The sequence below is a fragment of the Dendrobates tinctorius genome, unplaced genomic scaffold (assembly GCF_039654945.1).
Source record: "Dendrobates tinctorius isolate UK_male_01 unplaced genomic scaffold, ASM3965494v1 ptg000020l, whole genome shotgun sequence".
NCBI lineage: Eukaryota > Metazoa > Chordata > Amphibia > Anura > Dendrobatidae > Dendrobates > Dendrobates tinctorius.
The window spans coordinates 14,626,982-14,648,189 of NW_027361688.1; the positions used below are offsets into that span (position 1 = coordinate 14,626,982).

The window sequence follows — 21,208 nt, forward strand, 5'->3', positions numbered from 1 at the left end:
GGACAGGTCCAGGAGAAGGAGGACAGAGTAGTGTCGCTTGCTCTTGGCGGTTATATATACCATATATCACCTACAGAATAAAAAAGGGCCAAAAAGAACTGTGGCCAAAATTGTTCTGGTGATTTAAGGGTTCAAATTCCCACAGGTCACAGTGGCAATGAAGCGGTTAACCTGCCATAGAAGAGGCCGATCTGGGGTCATTCCACCAAGGGCAGTGCCCTATTATCCTATTATAATTAGATTACCAGAGTACACAGAACATTCAAGCTGCATAAAGTCCAAAAATCAAGTATGAAAACCACGATGACGGATAACGGGGTTGTTATCATAAATATGTTAGAGAAAAAAAATGAATGTGTGCTTGTATGCATGTACCATGTACATAATGTTTAGATGCTGTTTTGCTTTCTCCTGTATACTTGCAGCATAGTTTTTGAAAATGGCACAACTGTGTGCTTAGTAATCAAGCACTTACTGATGACTACATACACGATAAATTAATACATACCTATATAAAGAAGAAATATCTACATACAAGAAACACAATAGGATACATTCCTACTTACACAATAAGCACATACACACAAGAAACACATACACCTACACACACAGGAAATACAAATACATAGACATACAATAAATGCATACACACATACCTACATACACAACAAATGCTTACACACACACACACATCTACATACACACATACCCTACATACACACACACACCTACATACACACACCTACATACACACACACCTACATACACAACAAATGCTTACACACACACACACACACACACACACACACACACATCTACATACACACATACCCTACATACACATACCTACATACACACACACACCTACATACATACACACCTACATACATACACACACCTACATACATACACACACCTACATACACAACAAATGCTTACACACACACACACATCTACATACACACATACCCTACATACACATACCTACATACACACACACCTACATACACACACACACACCTACATACACACATACCTACATACATACACACACCTATACACACACATACCTACATACACAACAAATGCTTACACACACACCTACATACACACACCTATATACACACACACCTATATACACACATACCTATATGCACATACACCTAGATACACAAACACACCTACATACACACACCTACACACACACACACACACACCTACATACACATATACCTACATACACACACACCTACATACACACATACCTACATACACACACCTATATACACACATACCTACATACACAACAAATGCTTACACACACACCTACATACATGCACACACCTATATACACACACACACCTATATACACACACATACCTATATGCACATACACCTAGATACACAAACACACCTACATACACACACACCTACACACACATACCTACATACATATATACACACACACACACCTACATACACACATACCTACATACACACACACCTACATACACACATACCTACATACATACACCTATATACACACATACCTACATACACAACAAATGCTTACACACACACCTATATACACACACACCTATATGCACATACACCTAGATACACAAACACACCTACATACACACACACCTACACACACATCTACATACACACACACCTACATGCACGCGAAACCTATACAAACATATACACACATATACAAGAAACAAATACACACCTGTTGACTTATACAATAAACACATATACACATACACTGATGAGCAAAAGGATAACAATGATTTGAACTTCTGACTTTCAGGCTCCATATCTCACAATCAATTAATGCTTTGAAAGTGAGACTATCATCATTTTATAGACGATCCTCTTGGCTAGGTCATACATAAATGTGACTTGCAGCTATTTAGCGTATGATTAGTTATGCAGATTCTTGTCATGTTACTGCATTGTTACTGTTTTGCTCCTAAGAATATAAATGTTAATTTTTGTTAGTATTTTGTAAATCCACCTTTGGCTCTCAGCACTGCCCAAATCCTTCTGGACATGCTCTCAGTCAGTTTCAAGAATGTCTCCACCGATATCTGATCCCAGGTCTCTTCTACACATTGCCCATGTTGGTGCACACTGGTTGCCTCACTTGATATGTATACAGCTTTTTCCTTCCCATAAGTGCTAGATTGGGTTGAGGTCTGGGGACTGTAGCGGGGCTGCATTGTTCCCACTTTATGGTCAATGAACCATTTTTTCACCAATCTCGACGTATGCTTCTGGTCATTGTCCTGCTGGAACACGGTCGTCCTTTTCATACCCATAGTACTCGAGTGTATGAAGTAACTCATCTTGTAGGACACTCACATATAGCTCAGCATTGAGACCACCATTGATCCTGGTCACATATCCAACGCCTTTCACCTCATATCATCAGTCTTCCTCCACCGAACTTCACAGTTCTTTCAATTTCTCGATCCGTTAGCCCCTTTACCCTCATTTCTTCTAGACTAGTCTATTGACCTTCATATCATAGCTCCAAATCAACCATTTCCAATCTTCTCCTGTCCACTTTTCATTCATTTTGGTAAACTTGAGATGACGTTTCCTATGACGATGTTGACCACTCCAGACATGCGTAACGTGCGTCGCTCGGTGCTTGCATGGACTTCTGTGATCTCACTGTTATGGAGCCTACGATCCTCCTCCACTGCCGTGTTTGTCGCCCCAGAACTGATAGACCTTGGGATGAGCCGACTTCTTGACTACGAAATGTTGCCTGGATGTCCACCTCTTGGCTTCTGAATGGAAGGACGGACTTCATTTCATCTTCTTCCAGCTGTCATGGCGTTCACATAATGCAGTTTGGCAACTTCCTTGGCCCAGAGACCGCTATTGATGAGCTGGATGAGGTGATTTCTCTTCTTGGGACATCTTCTTCATGGTTGCTCCTCGATTGGAACCAGTGACCTTTCACTTGGGAATCAACCGAAACGGAGCTATTAGGGAATGTGAGAACAGGTTGTAATTTGTAGTATTCAGGAAGAAAAAGATTTTTTCCCACCACCGGGAGCAAAACAGTAACAATGCAGTGACCCGACAAGAATCTAATCATATATAGAATAGTCACATTTATGTATGAGATGGCCAAGATGATCGTCTATAAAATGACGGTAGTCTCACAATCAATGCAGTAGGGGATGGTGAGATATGGAGTTCAAAACAATGTTCATCATTGTACTTACATACACACATACATAACATACCTATAAAACGCATACACACAAGAACAAACATACACAAGGAACGCAATACAGTACATACACACAGACATAAAATACAAAACACCCATCTACACACACAAGAAACATACACAAAAAAATACAAAATACATACCCACAAATGAATACCTGCACAGAGGCCTGGAAATATCTCCTTACCGAAACACCTCCATATTGAAGAAACATACACATACCCATAGCTACAAACAAAAGAAATACCTGCATACACAAGACAGCCATACATACACAAAAGAAATAGATAGCAACACAAAAACTTGCACGACGCGAACATACCCCTATACTTACATGATGGATACATACACGGACACGCAATCTCCACATCCAGGGAGATGAGCTACAATGCCATGGGTTGTAAACTTGATTATGTTTCACCCAGTGGATAAAGGAACATCAACAACTCTGGAGATGGACTTATAAGATTGAGATTGTTGATATTTTTCATCAATTTTGGTTCTCTAGTCCTCAAACAGTTCTCTTCTCCTCTTTCTGTTCTCTATTCTTAGTGAATCACACACAGACACACGATGCAAAGATTGGCGTTTTTATCTGGCTACAGGTGTGATTTCTATATAGCCCAGACCTGTTACTTGCCACAGGTGAGTTTGAACAAGCATCACACGCTTGAATCAAAGTTGTTTACCCACAATTATGTCAAGCCCATTTTTAGAGTTTTATGTGAAATTATTATGACAGCGTGCCCCCATAAAAGTGCCAGAGAGCCCCTAGAACAGGGCCAGAGTGCCAATATAACAGTGCCAGAGGGCCCCCATAACAGTGCCGAAGCTGAGAGTACACGCATAGAGGGTAATTGCCAGTTAAGCAATTTCTTCCTACAATGAATAAAGTGACTCCACAAATGATCTTCTATGTAACAGTGGTGTGTAACCCGCGTGTCCCCGAGCTGTTGCAAAAGTACAACTCCCAGGATGCCCTTGCAATCACTGGCTGTTAGGGCATGCTGGGAGTTGTAGTTTTGCAACAGCTGCAGGATGGATTCACACAAATATTAACGTAAGGGTTAAAGACGTCCCAGGATAATAACCATCATTTACTAAAATGCTGTAAGAAAGAACACTGCAGCTGTAAAAGCCGCCACGCCTGTCCGCATCCAGGCTCTACATTACAGGAAAGTCTCTTATGAGCCGCTCGTAAAACAACAACTCCCATCATTGACTCTAGAAGATCAGAAAGGAAAAATTGCCCCCTCGATTTCTGCACGCCTCGTACAGATGTAGCAGTGCTGACACGGACATAGCCCTGAAGAAGGCTGGAGTAGGCTTAACCTGCAGTCCTATGTAAAACCAAAGAGTTGTAATATTGTAAGATTGATCAACCCAGCTCTGCTATAGCTGAACGTCGTAATATTCTAAGGCATCACCAACTCAGCTCTACTATATCTGTTCGTCGCACTATCCAGGTTATTGAAGTTATTGACAAACCCAGTTCTGCTATATCTGTACGTCGTAACATCCCACGGTATCACGCTGATTGACCAACTCATCTCTGCTATATCTGTACTTCGTAATATCCTAAGACATCACCAACTCAGCTCTGCTATATCTGTACTTCGTAATATCCTAAGGCGTCACCAACTCAGCTCTACTATATCTGGACGTCGTAATATCCTAAGGCGTCACCAACTCAGCTCTGCTATATCTGGACGTCGTAATATCCTAAAGGCATCACCAACTCAGCTCTGCTATATCTAGATGTCGTAAAATCCCATGGTATCACATTGATTGACCAACTCAGCTCTGCTATATCAGACCTTGGAAATATCCCATGATATCGTGCTATTTGACCAACTCAGCTCTGCTATACCTATGTACAAGATAATGCACATGACCATCACATCCATCAAGTCTTTACATTACAGGTGAGTCCCTTACTTGAATATGTAAATCAGCTCTCCTATATTTCCCAGAGTGCTTTGCCTGATCTCCATAAGCTGAACCAGTACCCCAAAGCGATAAGTAAAAAAAACTGCAAATAATGAATCTACCTTCTGACATAGCACAGTCCATATGGATGTAGCAGAGCTGATATTGTCACCCAGACAAACACTTTGCGAAGAGCAGAAAACAGTTTTTTTTTTTTCTTTCCAACTCGGGTCTGCTACGCAAAAGCGAATCCAGCTCGTATTAATAATGCGCAGGTTGGAGCCAGAACAGTTGCAGAAAAAAAAAAAGTTAATAACTTACTTGGAAAGGGCGGAGAGGCTATGCCGGCTGCAGGATCTGCTGATCATTTCTGCTCCTGATTCTTTTCCAAAATCTCATTAAGAACAATGTAAAATGGGATGAGACAATGTCATATTCCTCCCAGAAGCTGCAACCCTGCAGGATGCTGTGCACACCTAGGCGCTGGCCTCGCCCATCAGCCTATGACGGACAGCTCCTGCCAAGCTTGACCCACCACTTTTACCACATGATCTCATATGTGACTGTTCCCCTCCTCTCTTTTTTTTTTTTTGCTACCGTAATCACTGTAGTAAAAGCCCTCTACTCTTTGTCTTCTACTTTTCCCTCCCACCGCCCCCCTCTTCTTGTCCATCCATCCATCCCACCACCCCCTGATAATACAGGAATGTGTACTCAAAGCTTACATCAGCTGGGAAAAATTGCCTTAAATATTTTCAGGTCTGTTATCTGGGAATTTTTCTCCTATGCCGAATATCTTGCGCCAATTTAAATAGTTTTTACCTAGAAGCGTCTGATAATTTATGTGGACGTTCCCTGCACAGCTTGTTTGGCAACTTTATAATATTGGGAGTGAGAGTTTGTTTCCTTTTGTTTTTTTATATAGGTCACTACAGCCATTATGGGACATAAAACGGGCACAAGCTCGGCCTCCTTGGGTACATACGGCCTTAAAGGGCTTGTCCACTTTAGACACTTGCTTTTTATTCTATAGGTCCATCAACAGGGTGTCCCTGCAGCTAGAAGTACTAGTAATCAGCTGTAGTAAGGAGGAAGAACCCATCAGCATCTGTTCAATTTCCCTGCAGTGCCCCCACAGGCGATATGAAGTATTACACCATTTAAATCAGACCTTAAATCTGTCTCAAATAATTTCCATCATTTGCTTCCGCCTTCCTTGTTCTATCCATCAGCCAGACCCAGTCCACTGGAGCTGCGGTCTACAAGGGTCTTAAAAGCCGGGACGCCTTTGTTTCTTTTAAAGGGTTATTCTGATCTCAAAAAGTAGTAACCTCTCTAAGGATAAGTGATAACTTGCTGATCAATGATCATTAAATTGATAGTACACGCTAATATAAGAAACTTTGTAATGTATCTTATCAGAATACTTTGCTCCTTTCTCCACGTGTGAGCCACTTCTACCTCTGTGCCTCCTGAAATCATCATTCATTCTGAAATACTGTTACAAAATCTTTTGCCCGGGATAAGACGGACTTTCAGCTCACTGAGGGATCAGAATACAGTGGCGTATTGAGAAGTCTAAGGAGAAGAGAGGGACACACGCAGACCTCTAAGCTGCGTCTTTCCAGTAAGTGTTGGATTCACAGCTACACTGCACAGTACTGCTGTATAATTCCTTCCATGCTGATGATTTCTGGATTCACAGCTGCACTGCTCACTACTACTGTACAATGTCCTCCATACTGCTGCTTCCAAACATTCTACAGACAGGTGAGCATAGCTGTGTGTGCTGCATATGGGAGACATCATAGCAGCTAGCCTCTACCCACTAGCTCAGAGACAACAGAAAATTAGAGATAGAGGCTGCAGAAGGGAAAACTGATGAAAAAGGTGTTTGGGGTATTCACCTTCCAATTTTTCAGTATGGATTTTCCTTTTTCCCAACATGTACAAATTCACAACGGAAAAGTAGATGGCGAGGAGGGGGATGCAGCTGCAGTTCCTTTATCAGCAAATCAGCAAGAAAGGGAGGAGAGAGGAGGAGCTCACAATTAAAGGTGGTAATTTTTGGCTTGTCTAGGATCATAAAAACATGTTTTTGGTTTTTTTTTACCTGAACCAGCAAAGATCACACTTTTTAAGTTAATAGGGTAGAGCTGCACTACCAGATCGCTCTATGGACAAGAGTGGTGGCATTATCTCAGGAAGCAAGGCAATTATGGACAACTCCCCAACATGGTCAATTGACATCAGCGATGAAGGGCTGAAAATGTCAGACATTGTTTGGGTGTGATGTTGAGTATCTCTGCGTTGTCTAGTGGTTTGGGCTTGATATAAAGTGGCGCAACCTCTATGGAATCTGGTAGGGTCTTACGTCGAGTAATTACACATCTAAGCCCAGGCTGTTAGACCCTCTAAACAAATAATCAACCCTATAGTTTGTTATTTTCTTATGTAAACCAGCAGCTTGACTTTCATGATGGCCGTGGTGATGGTGGTGGTAGTGGGGAGTTTAGAAAGCTTGACGCTACCATTAATGGAATTCGATAGAACCATAGAAGGAAGTTCTAAATTCCCATAATAAACAAGCGGAGGCCGCCCAACCGCAGTAGTCAAACTTGTCAGTCAATCGTAAGTCTGAAGAGTACACAAAGCTCGGAGATTTGTCTGGAGAACCATACAATGCCGTCACGCTCAGTTGAGTTGTCGTTACACTTGAAGATTTTCTATGGAAGAGCTGCTGGTTATTATTTTTTATTTTAAAGGTGATTAAGAACAAATGGAAGAATGTAAAGATGTAACGATAGGTTTATGGTTGGATCATCTATGGAGCGCGTTTAACAGATGTCATACTTCTGTGGCCCAGTGGAGCCTGAAGAAGTCAACCACGGTTCTTCAGTGAAGGACCTTATTAGATACCTGCAGGTTAACAAGGATGAGAAGACATCAAGGGTGTAATGTAAAGTCCCAAATCAGTAACAAGACCATCACCGTACCGATTATCTCCAACTTATATCACTTGGATCCTTGTAAGTTGTAAAGATACCTTCAGACCCCATAGACACCAGGGGCACAGGTGCCAGCTGCTAGCAATACACCCATGTGAGACTATGGTTGACTATGATGAAAAGTAAAGTACTGTTACATCCTGTAAGCCCCATGGGATAAATTTATGCAAGTGATCTAAATTCTAGAAGGAAGAATTGGAGGCATCCACCTTATAAGTCAATGAGTATATTAGCCAAAAACATTGTGTCCTTCAAACATAATGGACTTTCATCTGCAGACAGCTGTTTCAGGGTTATTGCTCCTCATCAGTGATGAGCAAGATACTGATCTTGTTGGTTTGGTGGTTGAGTTGGTTGCAAATCTTTGATGTAGATTTAGAGGGGTAGTGTGGAGACCACCAGCTGATATAAGTATATATTTTCAGTTAGTGTAACTAGAGAAAACTTTCTACTGGAAGATGAATCTCCACAATCACGAGGTTACCATTGGGTGTGGCTATAAGATGTTACCAAAATTTTGGATTTAGAAAAAAAGTTTTAAATTTAAAAACGTATTCTACTGACTTGGGAATCAGGCGGAAGATGGACTTTTTACAAAGTTCATAAACTGAGAATAACTTAGGTCCTGTATATCACATCTAGGATGGAGAGAAGTACTTCAAAAGGGACTTCCATCTGTAGACAGCTGTTTCGGGGTTATTACCCCTCATTGGTGCTGAGCAAGACACTGATGCTGCTGGTTTGGTGGTTGAGTTGGTCCTAGATATCACATCTAGGATGGAGAGAAGTATTTCAAAAGGGACTTCCATCTGTAGACAGCTGTTTTGGGGTTATTACCCCTCATTGGTGCTGAGCAAGACACTGATGCTGCTGGTTTGGTGGTTGAGTTGGTCCTAGATATCACATCTAGGATGGAGAGAAGTATTTCAAAAGGGACTTCCATCTGTAGACAGCTGTTTTGGGGTTATTACCCCTCATTGGTGCTGAGCAAGACACTGATGCTGTTGGTTTGGTGGTTGAGTTATCACATCTAGGACAGAGAGAAGTATTTCAAGAGGGTCACAGGACGTTTTGGGATTGTTGCCATGTCCTTACCAAATGCAAATTGTGTTATGTGTCCTAGTGGCTTCTTGTGAACTTATCGTGTTGACCTCTCGGTGGTATTATTTTGGGACATTGTATGGCACAGTTATGTGAGCACCATACGGCAGTGTTATTGAGATATTATACATGAGGACCTTCACACTTCAAAAATACATTGAATTTCCTCATGTACTACCACAAAGCACATCGCCTCCTCGTGATTATTCCCCGTTGACCTTATACCTCTGCTATTTATCTACTGCCAATCTGGGTGTAAACTGAGTATAATAGAATAATGGACATGTGCTGCTTTAAGGAAATCCAGAACAAAGACCTATTTAGTGCATGTGAACGTGTGACAATCAATAGGCCCGAGCGTTCCCTTCCAAAATATTTTCTCTATTTCTCTTGAACACAAGCCTGAAAACAGATACATTGGGAAACGCTTAAGTTTTTCCGCTAAAGTCGTTCCAGACTTCCTTAAACACACAAGGACATGTCAATTAATTAATGAAGAACAGTAATTGTGAATTAGCATTCTGCCAAGTTCAGCTGCTTCTCGTCTCAACCTCCAGAGGCTGTCGAAAAGCTAAGAACAGAATATGCATATGTAGATGTAAAAGAAGATACAGAGCCAGGAGGCGTGTAGACTTTCACAGAACAAGCAGTATCAGACAGTGTTATCATAGGTCCGGACAATGCCGTCTGGAAGAAAGTACGGTGATTGGATCACACCCCAAGGAATCTTACCGGTGGCGTAGTTCGAAGTGAGACTGGTAGAGGCATATGCATCAAGTAATGGGAAGGGGCATCTGCAACCACTCTGCTTGGCCAGGGTATTAGATATGGAGCTGAATCTTTGTCTCAGGTGAAGGAGACCATCAGGATCTTTCATACTTAGATGGGAAGGGCATAGCTGTACCACTCATCACCAGCAAGGGGCTCTCTAAAACTGTACCGAGTTCTGGGGAGCTGTTGTAATCTGTACTGTTGCATGTTGTCCTTGTGAGACGTGTGTGATGTGTGCCCTGGGATTGTGTGATGTGTGCCTTGTGATTGTGTGACGCATGCTCTATGTTTGTGTGATGTGTGCCCGTGATTGTGTGACACGTGCTCTGTGCTTGTGTGACGTGTGCTCTATGCTTGTGTGACGCGTGCTCTGTGCTTGTGTGACATGTGCACTGTGCTTGTGTGATGCATGTTCTGTGCTTGTGTGACGTGTGCCCTGTGCTTGTATGACGCGTGCTCTATGTTTGTGTGATGTGTGCCCGTGATTGTGTGACGTGTGCACTGTGCTTGTGTGATGTGTGCCCTGGGATTGTGTGACACGTGCTCTGTGCTTGTGTGATGCGTGCCCTGTGCTTGTGTGATGTGTGCCCTGTGTTTGTTTGATGTGTGCCCTGTGCTTGTGTGACATGTGCCCTGTGCTTGTGTGACGTGTGCCCTGTGCTTGTGTGACGTGTGCCCTGTGCTTGTGTGACGTGTGCCCTGTGCTTGTGTGACGTGTGCTTGTGTGATGTGTGCTTGTGTGATGTGTGCTCTGTGGTTGTGTGACGTTTGTTCTGTGCTTGTGTGATGTGTGCCCTGTGCTTGTGTGACGTGTGCCCTGTGCTTGTGTGACGTGTGCTCTGTGCTTGTGTGACGTGTGCTCTGTGCTTGTGTGACGTGTGCTCTGTGCTTTTGTGACGTGTGTTCTGTACTTTTGTGACGTGTGCCCTGTGCTTGTGTGACGTTTGTTCTGTGCTTGTGTGACGTTTGTTCTGTGCTTGTGTGACATCTGCTCTGTGCTTGTGTGACATCTGCTCTGTGCTAGTGTGATGTGTGCTCTGTGCTTGTGTGACGTGTGCCCTGTGCTTGTGTGACGCGTGCTCTGTGCTTGTGTGACGTGTGCTCTGTGCTTGTGTGATGTGTGCTCTGTGCTTGTGTGACGTGTGCTCTGTGCTTGTGTGACGTGTGCCCTGTGCTTGTGTGACGTGTGCCCTGTGCTTGTGTGACGTGTGCCCTGTGCTTGTGTGACGTGTGCTTGTGTGATGTGTGCTCTGTGGTTGTGTGACGTTTGTTCTGTGCTTGTGTGATGTGTGCCCTGTGCTTGTGTGACGTGTGCCCTGTGCTTGTGTGACGTGTGCTCTGTGCTTGTGTGACGTGTGCTCTGTGCTTGTGTGACGTGTGTTCTGTGCTTTTGTGACGTGTGTTCTGTGCTTTTGTGACGTGTGTTCTGTGCTTTTGTGACGTGTGTTCTGTGCTTTTGTGACGTGTGCCCTGTGCTTGTGTGACGTTTGTTCTGTGCTTGTGTGACGTTTGTTCTGTGCTTGTGTGACATCTGCTCTGTGCTTGTGTGACATCTGCTCTGTGCTAGTGTGATGTGTGCTCTGTGCTTGTGTGACGTGTGCCCTGTGCTTGTGTGACGCGTGCTCTGTGCTTGTGTGACGTGTGCTCTGTGCTTGTGTGATGTGTGCTCTGTGCTTGTGTGATGTGTGCTCTGTGCTTGTGTGATGTGTGCCCTGTGCTTGTGTGATGTGTGCTCTGTGCTTGTGTGATGTGTGCTCTGTGCTTGTGTGACGTGTGCCCTGTGCTTGTGTGATGTGTGCTCTGTGCTTGTGTGACGTGTGCCCTGTGCTTGTGTGACGTGTGCTCTGTGCTTGTGTGACGTGTGCTCTGTGCTTGTGTGACGTGTGTTCTGTGCTTTTGTGACGTGTGTTCTGTACTTTTGTGACGTGTGCCCTGTGCTTGTGTGACGTTTGTTCTGTGCTTGTGTGACGTTTGTTCTGTGCTTGTGTGACATCTGCTCTGTGCTTGTGTGACATCTGCTCTGTGCTAGTGTGATGTGTGCTCTGTGCTTGTGTGACGTGTGCCCTGTGCTTGTGTGACGCGTGCTCTGTGCTTGTGTGACGTGTGCTCTGTGCTTGTGTGATGTGTGCTCTGTGCTTGTGTGATGTGTGCTCTGTGCTTGTGTGATGTGTGCCCTGTGCTTGTGTGATGTGTGCTCTGTGCTTGTGTGACGTGTGCTCTGTGCTTGTGTGACGTGTGCTCTGTGCTTGTGTGACGTGTGCCCTGTGCTTGTGTGATGTGTGCTCTGTGCTTGTGTGATGTGTGCTCTGTGCTTGTGTGATGTGTGCTCTGTGCTTGTGTGATGTGTGCTCTGTGCTTGTGTGACGTGTGCTCTGTGCTTGTGTGACGTGTGCTCTGTGCTTGTGTGACGCGTGCTCTGTGCTTGTGTGATGTGTGCTCTGTGCTTGTGTGACGTGTGCTCTGTGCTTGTGTGACGTGTGCTCTGTGCTTGTGTGATGTGTGCTCTGTGCTTGTGTGATGTGTGCTCTGTGCTTGTGACGCGTGCTCTGTGCTTGTGTGATGTGTGCTCTGTGCTTGTGTGATGTGTGCTCTGTGCTTGTGTGACGTGTGCTCTGTGCTTGTGTGATGTGTGCTCTGTGCTTGTGTGACGCGTGCTCTGTGCTTGTGTGATGTGTGCTCTGTGCTTGTGTGACGTGTGCCCCGTGCTTGTGTGACGTGTGCCCTGTGCTTGTGTGACGTGTGCCCTGTGCTTGTGTGACGCTTGGTAATGGGGGACATCTTATGCCCAGATGTGTGACGCTATTACAGGATGGGGACAATATTACAGGATAGGTGCCAGGACAGGGGACATTATTTTGGGACGGGTGACAATACTAGAGAATGGGGGACATTATTTCAGGATAGGGGCTACAGTGAAGGACATTATAACAAGGGCCCATAGATCTGCCCAACATGCTGATGAGTGTCCCGGTCCAAATTTTGCACCTGGGCCCATATGACTCTAGTTATGCCATTGGGTGTACCGGTGACAGACTCCCTGTAGATAATGTTTTTCTAACCACAGCCACCTCAAGAAGTCAATGGAAGCAATATAAGCTGCACCTTGGAGATTCCTCTGCCGGGAGTGAATGAAATGTACTCTACTTCAGAAGTCTCCTTTGACAATCCAGGAGAATAGTCAAGTATATGGGAGCTACTGAGACTTAATTACAGCAGAGAAGTATTTTTTATTAATTCCCTTTTCGTGACATTATTTCTCACTTCTTCTTGAAGTGCTCTAAAGGACATGGCCCTACTTGGGGAGCACTGAATAATTTGGCCCCTGTTATTCTAAGCCATTTATGAGCCTGAGATGAAGACAAAATAAAGCCTCCATTCATTGCATACTTTGTGGTGACAGCTCGCTGAGATATCTAACTTCTATTCAAATAGTTTCTTGAAATTCACAGAATGCCCATAGGATTGACTAAAAGGGAAATGTATATTTATTTTAACTTGATCCAGATTTGGCAACTTGTATGTGGATTTAAGGACAAACTCCCACAAACATGGGAATAGAAGCTAGCAAAAATGTCTTTGGTCTGGCATCTAATGGTCTAAAAACATGAAAAGGAAAAGGAGAGAGAGTTCTAAGAAGATAGAAAATAAAAACATAAAAATATATGTCCTTTCAGGTGACTATCAGGTGAGATACTGGCTGATATGACATGTCCCATACGCAAGACACATATATATGCAGCATGGAGGACAATGTTAAGTAGTACTAGGTATTGCAGCTGTGAATCCAGCTCTGCAGCATGGAGTACAGTATGTAGCAGTACTGAGGAATGTAGCTGTGAATCTAGCACTGCAGCATGGAGTACAGAATGCAGTAGTACTGAGTAGTGTAGCTGTGAATCAAGCTGTGCAGCATGGAGAACAATATGCAGTAGTATTGACTAGTATAGCTGTAAATTAAGCTATGCTGCATGTAGGATAATATGTAGAAGTACTGAGTAGTGTAGCTGTGAATCCAGCTCTGCAAAATGTAGGATAAAATGTAGTAGAACTAAATAATGTAGCTGTGAATCCAGAACTGCAGCATGGAGGTCAATATGCAGTAGTACTGAGTAGTGCAGTACGACAACTAAGTATTGTAGACTGTGAATACAGCTCTGCAGCATGGAGGTCAATATGCAGTAGTACTGAGTAGTGTAGCACGACAACTAAGTATTGTAGACTGTGAATCCAGCTCTGCAGCATGGAGGATAGTATGTATTTGTACTGACTAATGTTGCTGTGAATCCAGCTCTGCAGCATAGAGGTCAATATACAGTAGTATTGAGTAGTGTAGCTGTGAATCCAGTTCTGCAGCATGGAGGACAATATGCAGTAGTACTGACTAGTGTGGCTGTGAGTCCAACTCTGCATCATGGAGAACAATATGCAGTAGTACTGAATAGTGTAGCTGTGAACCCAACTCTGCAACATGTAGATCAATATACATTAGTACAACGTAGTGTAGCTGTGAATGCAGCTCTGCAGCATGGAGGACAATATTCAGTAGTACTGAGTAATGTAGCTCTGAATCTAGCACTGCAGCATGGAGGTCAATATGCAGTCACACTGAGTAGTGTAGCTGTGAATCCAGCACAATTTGTCACTCCTTGCTTCATGGTCTTCAATAGCCAGCTGTGAACCTTGTCTCTGAGTCCTTTTTTGATCAAAACAGATTTTATCCATTTTGGCAAAGTGAATGATGAGTTTAGATGGCAGGGAAAAAAATAAATAGTGGCTCATAAGTGGAGAAAAAAGATTTCTCGGATAAAATCTATTAATGCATTTCTTACACTATTGGTTTATACTAGATTTGTTGAAACGACATTGACTATGTAAAGCACCTCTACGGCATTTTGGATTTTTTATTATTTTATTTCACACCTGGAGAGGTGCCACTAATGTAAGTTTTCTGCCCCTAGTACTGTACAGTACTTATCAGCTGCCGTCTTCTTCTGTCCTGTCCTGTGACCTGCTGGATCGCTCCAGTGTCTGCTAGGCAGAACTTCCGGTTAGTCAGGAGCGGTGCTGGGAAGAGCAGAAGACCGCGACTGGTAAGTTAGTAGATCAGTCTAATTAGTTCTGAGAGATATATTTATTAACGTATATAACCTGTATTGTGAAGTTTGATTACAGATTTGTTTTAACCTTCTCACATTGTACAGATCACCTACATAGATCGGCGTCTATGCTGCTGTAATCACAGGACTTTATAGGTTTCAAAATTCGCTCTACAGATATATAAACAGTTTGCAATTCCTAATTTGGGTAGGATCGTTAAAGCCATTTCAGCTCCTATAAGTTTCCTTCCATCTCTCTTTCACACAGCAGGGAGAGAGTAAAGGACCGCAGTAAACTTTTCTCCTTTTTTGACCCCCCTTATAAAATGGATGAAGTGAATGAATTTATTAAAATTATTTTTGGGTTTCCGCCCAGATTTCTAATTAAATGATTGACAGCGGAGGGAAAAGTCTATATTTTCCAATAGTTAATTCTTATATCTTTAACCATGACTTCCATCCCTAGATTTAGTATTTATGACACCTAGGAGGTGATAATCCTGCAGTCCCATTCACTTACATACTAAACTAGTAATAATAAGCTAAACAGGGAAGATAAGCACGGAAGAGAATCAGCATTTGCCTGTCTCCCTTATCTCCAGCCGGTTGCAAAAGGGGAAGCCATGTCTAAGTGAAGGCTTTGTCTGGGAATTTACTGCAGCATTGGTCTCTGGCCAGGTTATAATACGTCTAAAGACGGCGCGCCGATATATTTATTTCATGGGAGCAAAATTTGTTGGAAAGGAAGAAAAATAATATGCTAAAAATTAAGACAAAATAGAAAAAAAGAAAAAAACGGTGCCGTTGGCTCCTGGAGGTTGAAAGCTTTTTAGAAAGTTCAGGCATATTTTATTGGAATGTTGCAAGATATCGGAGACCTGGCACGAGATACAAAATCTTACAGCTATTAATGCCTGCAAAGAGGATAATGAAGTGGTGAGTGGCGGGAGTGTAAGAGAGGACCACCATTACACAGGCCAGGGCGAAACGGAGCTAAAGAACGGGGCGAAATTTGCAGACCAATGAACAGGCAGTAATTATAGAAGGGGAAAATAAAACCATTTGGAAAACATATCTATCACATAATCACATATCTCTATTATCTATCCATCTGTTATCCATCTATTATCTACATATCTAAAATGGAAGAAAAAAATTGAGCAGCTCTGCGCAAGACATCACATATGTTTGCCATCTTGAAGATCCCGGCTCTAAATCCTCCAGACGGCATGTACATCGGATCAGCTGTAGCGGTGATGTAGGCAGAAGGCATGATGTTACTGCTGAACTCCATTTCCTACAGTACAGGCTCTATATGAATCATACCGATATGATAAAAAAAAAACATAGGCAAAATTAGAAGCTCCTGAGTTATGATCCGTAAAATTACAGTTTTCCAAATCTCCATCTACTGAATATTAAAAATAAAAAAAAATAGGAAACCTTGCAATTTGTATTCTCGTTAATAAGCCTTTTATTGGTTCCAAGCTTCCTGTTCTGTACAATGACTGTATACAGTAGATAACACAGGATCAACCGTTCACAATAGGTGATGTCACAGCTCACCTCTTCCTCCTGTACAATAACTGATAACACCTCTATATACAGTAGATAACACAGGATCCACCATTCACAATAGGTGGTATCACAGCTCACCTCCTCCCCTCCTGTACAATGACTGATAACACCTCTATATACAGTAGATAACACAGGATCCACCATTCACAATAGGTGGTATCACAGCTCCCCTCCTCCCCTCCTGTACAATGACTGATAACACCTCTATATACAGTAGATAATACAGGATCCACCATTCACAATAGGTGATATCACAGCTCACCTCCTCCTGCTGTACAATGACTGATAACACCTCTATATACAGTAGATAACACAGGATCGACCATTCACAATAGTTGACGTCACAGCTCACCTCCGCTTCCTCCTGTACAATGACTGATAACACCTCTATATACAGTAGAAAACACGGGATCCACCATTCACAATATGTGATGTCACAGCTCACCTCCTCCTCCTGTACAATGACTGATAACACCTCTATATACAGTAGATAGCACCTCTATATACAGTAGATAGCACAGGATCCACCATTCACAATATGTGATGTCACAGCTCACCTCCTCCCCTTTGCCTACATTGAATGAGCCAGAGTCAGTCCATCATGTCTATATGGCTGCTGAAAAGAACATTATATATGATTCTAATATTTATTAACGAATACAGTAAAAACAAGTTTGAATTAAACAATAGGTAGTTTTCTATGGACACACTTCTTTTAAACATTCAAAAGGAGACATTTAATCCCTCTGCTGGGACCGCCCATGAGGAACCTCCAAAACATCATGCATACCCTCATAATGAGTGGTTTGAATAGTTTCTGATAATTTTTTTTCTGCTCAGGTTGCTGGAAAGTTTGGAATAAAAAAAAAAAAAATCAGGACTTTGACAAGTATGTACAGTATTAATATTGATACTGGTGTGATAGAAGAGATGGAACCACCGCTTAACCTCGCCCTACAGAAACCCTCTCATTTCTTAGTTCCATTTTCAAAGACATAATTTTACCATTTGCTGAGAAGGTAAAAATTCCCGTCTTGGAAAATCTGTGGATTTTTTTTTTTTTTTTCCACTTCTTAACAATACATATGTTGTATATAGTTTGACGAACAGCTACAGTATTTAATACGTCCCCGAAGATGGAAGTGAATTTACAAAAGCTCCCTCTGTCTGCAGCTGCATAAGAGCTTGGATCGCTCGGCAGAAAAATCAACAAATACGAAATGCCAAGAACCTTTTTAAGTGGGATTTGTGGATTACAGATCAAGCTCGAAGGTCATTCTGCTATACGTGACGGGGACTGAAATATCTCCAAGGTGGCCGTCTAGGAGGAGAAGCATGAGGGAGCACTTTAGTTTTCTCAGACAAATGATCTTTGCTACATCATGCTTCTATCGAGAGCAAACGTCTAAAATACTTTCTCTCTGAGCGGTTCCAGTAGGAAAATTTTTAATTTTTTTTTTTTTTCGAAATATAATACCTTGCTCGGCATATTTTAATATATACTATGTATTTGAGGGGTTTAATATATACTCACAATGGGGGTTCGAAGAGAACAGTGTTGATGAGATGGATTATTGCTAAAAAAAAAAAAAAAGTTGGCTGCTATGTTGTCAAAATTTTGGGAAAAATTAGGCGGCTTCTATTCTGTAGCCCTATAGTGGACCCCTAGAATAGATTTGGGATTTTTCAAGCAGGGGTGTAAAAGTAGGAGTCAGAGGTCCCTCGCAATATATCCACCAAAATACATCAGGATCCCAAATTTTATGACCATGATAATATATATATATATATATATATATATATATATATATATATATATATATATATATACACACACACACACACACACACACACACACACACACACACACACACACACAGTGGGGCAAAAAAGTATTTAGTCAGTCAGCAATAGTGCAAGTTCCACCACTTAAAAAGATGAGAGGCGTCTGTAATTTACATCATAGGTAGACCTCAACTATGGGAGACAAACTGAGAAAAAAAAATCCAGAAAATCACATTGTCTGTTTTTTTTTCATTTTATTTGCATATTATGGTGGAAAATAAGTATTTGGTCAGAAACAAGCAATCAAGATTTCTGGCTCTCACAGACCTGTAACTTCTTCTTTAAGAGTCTCCTCTTTCCTCCACTCATTACCTGTAGTAATGGCACCTGTTTAAACTTGTTATCAGTATAAAAAGACACCTGTGCACACCCTCAAACAGTCTGACTCCAAACTCCACTATGGTGAAGACCAAAGAGCTGTCAAAGGACACCAGAAACAAAATTGTAGCCCTGCACCAGGCTGGGAAGACTGAATCTGCAATAGCCAACCAGCTCGGAGTGAAGAAATCAACTGTGGGAGCAATAATTAGAAAATGGAAGACATACAAGACCACTGATAATCTCCCTCGATCTGGTGCTCCACGCAAAATCCCACCCCGTGGGGTCAGAATGATCACAAGAACGGTGAGCAAAAATCCCAGAACCACGCGGGGGGACCTAGTGAATGAACTGCAGAGAGCTGGGACCAATGTAACAAGGCCTACCATAAGTAACACACTATGCCACCATGGACTCAGATCCTGCAGTGCCAGACGTGTCCGACTGCTTAAGCCTGTACATGTCCGGGCCCATCTGAAGTTTGCTAGAGAGCATTTGGATGATCCAGAGGAGTTTTGGGAGAATGTCCTATGGTCTGATGAAACCAAACTGGAACTGTTTGGTAGAAACACAACTTGTCGTGTTTGGAGGAAAAAGAATACTGAGTTGCATCCATCAAACACCATACCTACTGTAAAGCATGGTGGTGGAAACATCATGCTTTGGGGCTGTTTCTCTGCAAAGTGGCCAGGACGACTGATCCGGGTACATGAAAGAATGAATGGGGCCATGTATCGTGAGATTTTGAGTGCAAACCTCCTTCCATCAGCAAGGGCATTGAAGATGAAACGTGGCTGGGTCTTTCAACATGACAATGATCCAAAGCACACCGCCAGGGCAACGAAGGAGTGGCTTCGTAAGAAGCATTTCAAGGTCCTGGAGTGGCCTAGCCAGTCTCCAGATCTCAACCCTATAGAAAACCTTTGGAGGGAGTTGAAAGTCCGTGTTGCCAAGCGAAAAGCCAAAAACATCACTGCTCTAGAGGAGATCTGCATGGAGGAATGGGCCAACATACCAACAACAGTGTGTGGGAACCTTGTGAAGACTTACAGAAAACGTTTGACCTCTGTCATCGCCAACAAAGGATATATCACAAAGTATTGAGATGAAATTTTGTTTCTGACCAAATACTTATTTTCCACCATAATATGCAAATAAAATGAAAAAAAAACAGACAATGTGATTTTCTGGATTTTTTTTTCTCAGTTTGTCTCCCATAGTTGAGGTCTACCTATGATGTAAATTACAGACGCCTCTCATCTTTTTAAGTGGTGGAACTTGCACTATTGCTGACTGACTAAATACTTTTTTGCCCCACTGTACATACATACATACACATTTATATACTCTAGTAAGGAATTCAGAGTATATAGGGAAGGGGTTTCTCATTTAGCACTTTTGTCTTTTAGCCAAAGGAAAGAGAAACTAAAAAATATGAATTTCAGGCTTTGGAGGACTATTTATTTGCAATTCTTTGTTTCTCCTGTGGAGGCGCTGCAGAAAAAAATTGTTTAGGAAAAAGTTAAAAAAAAAAAAAAATGATGCATTTCAGGCTTTGGAGGACCTGAATGTCTATTGATTTGAAATGTTTTTTTTTTTTTTTTTTTGCTCCTCTAGTGGCGTTACAGAAAAATTGCATTTAGGGAGAAACTTTAAAAATATATCATTTTTGGGCTTCGAGGACCCTATTGTGTTGCAAAATATTTTTTTATTTATTTTGCCCATGTAGTGGTGCCGAAGAGAAATTACATTTAGGGAAAACTCTAAAAAAAAAAATTGGATTTGGAGGACCCGGTGTATCTATTGATTTGCAAAGTATTTTTTTTTTTTGGTTCCTGTAGTGGCGCTGCAGAGGAATTGCATTTATGAGAAACTATTAAAAAAAAAAAAGCATTTTTTTGGCTTTGGAGGAACCGGCGCATCTATTAATTTGTTTTGTTTTTTTGCTCCTGTAGTGGCGCTGCAGAGAAATTACATTTAGGAAAAGGTATGAAAAAAATGCATTTTTGACTACCGAGGAATCTTTGTGTATTGATTTGCAATAAGGTTTTTTTTTTTTTTGCTCCTGTAGTGGAGCTGCAGAGAAAGTGCATTTGTGAAAAACTGTATCAATACTTTTGAGGCTATTGATTTGCAACTATTTTTTTTTTTACTCCCTTCATGACACTGCAGAAAAAATTTAATTTAAGAAAAACTAAAATAAATAAGGTTTTGGAGGACCCGACGTGTCTATTGACTTGCAATGCCTTGTTTCGCCTGTGGTGGCGCTGCAAATAAATTGAGCACTTGCTTCTAGGTTGCTGCT

The 21,208-nt window shown here is 42.1% G+C and overlaps 1 protein-coding gene across 5 annotated transcripts in view; it reads right to left on the minus strand.

The window, feature by feature from the left end:
- CALD1 (caldesmon 1) overlaps window positions 1-21,208 on the minus strand; it is a 153,677-nt gene that overhangs the window by 49,662 nt on the left and 82,807 nt on the right. Inside the window, exon 1 of one of the 5 annotated variants that reach the window (XM_073567761.1) lies at window positions 5,507-5,692. The exons of the other annotated variants lie outside the window; for them this stretch is intronic. Within the exon in view, the coding sequence (XP_073423862.1) occupies window positions 5,507-5,553 (47 nt within the window). The 5' untranslated portion in view covers window positions 5,554-5,692. Of the gene's footprint in view, window positions 1-5,506; window positions 5,693-21,208 lie in introns of those variants that run through there. 5 annotated transcript variants of the gene reach the window in all.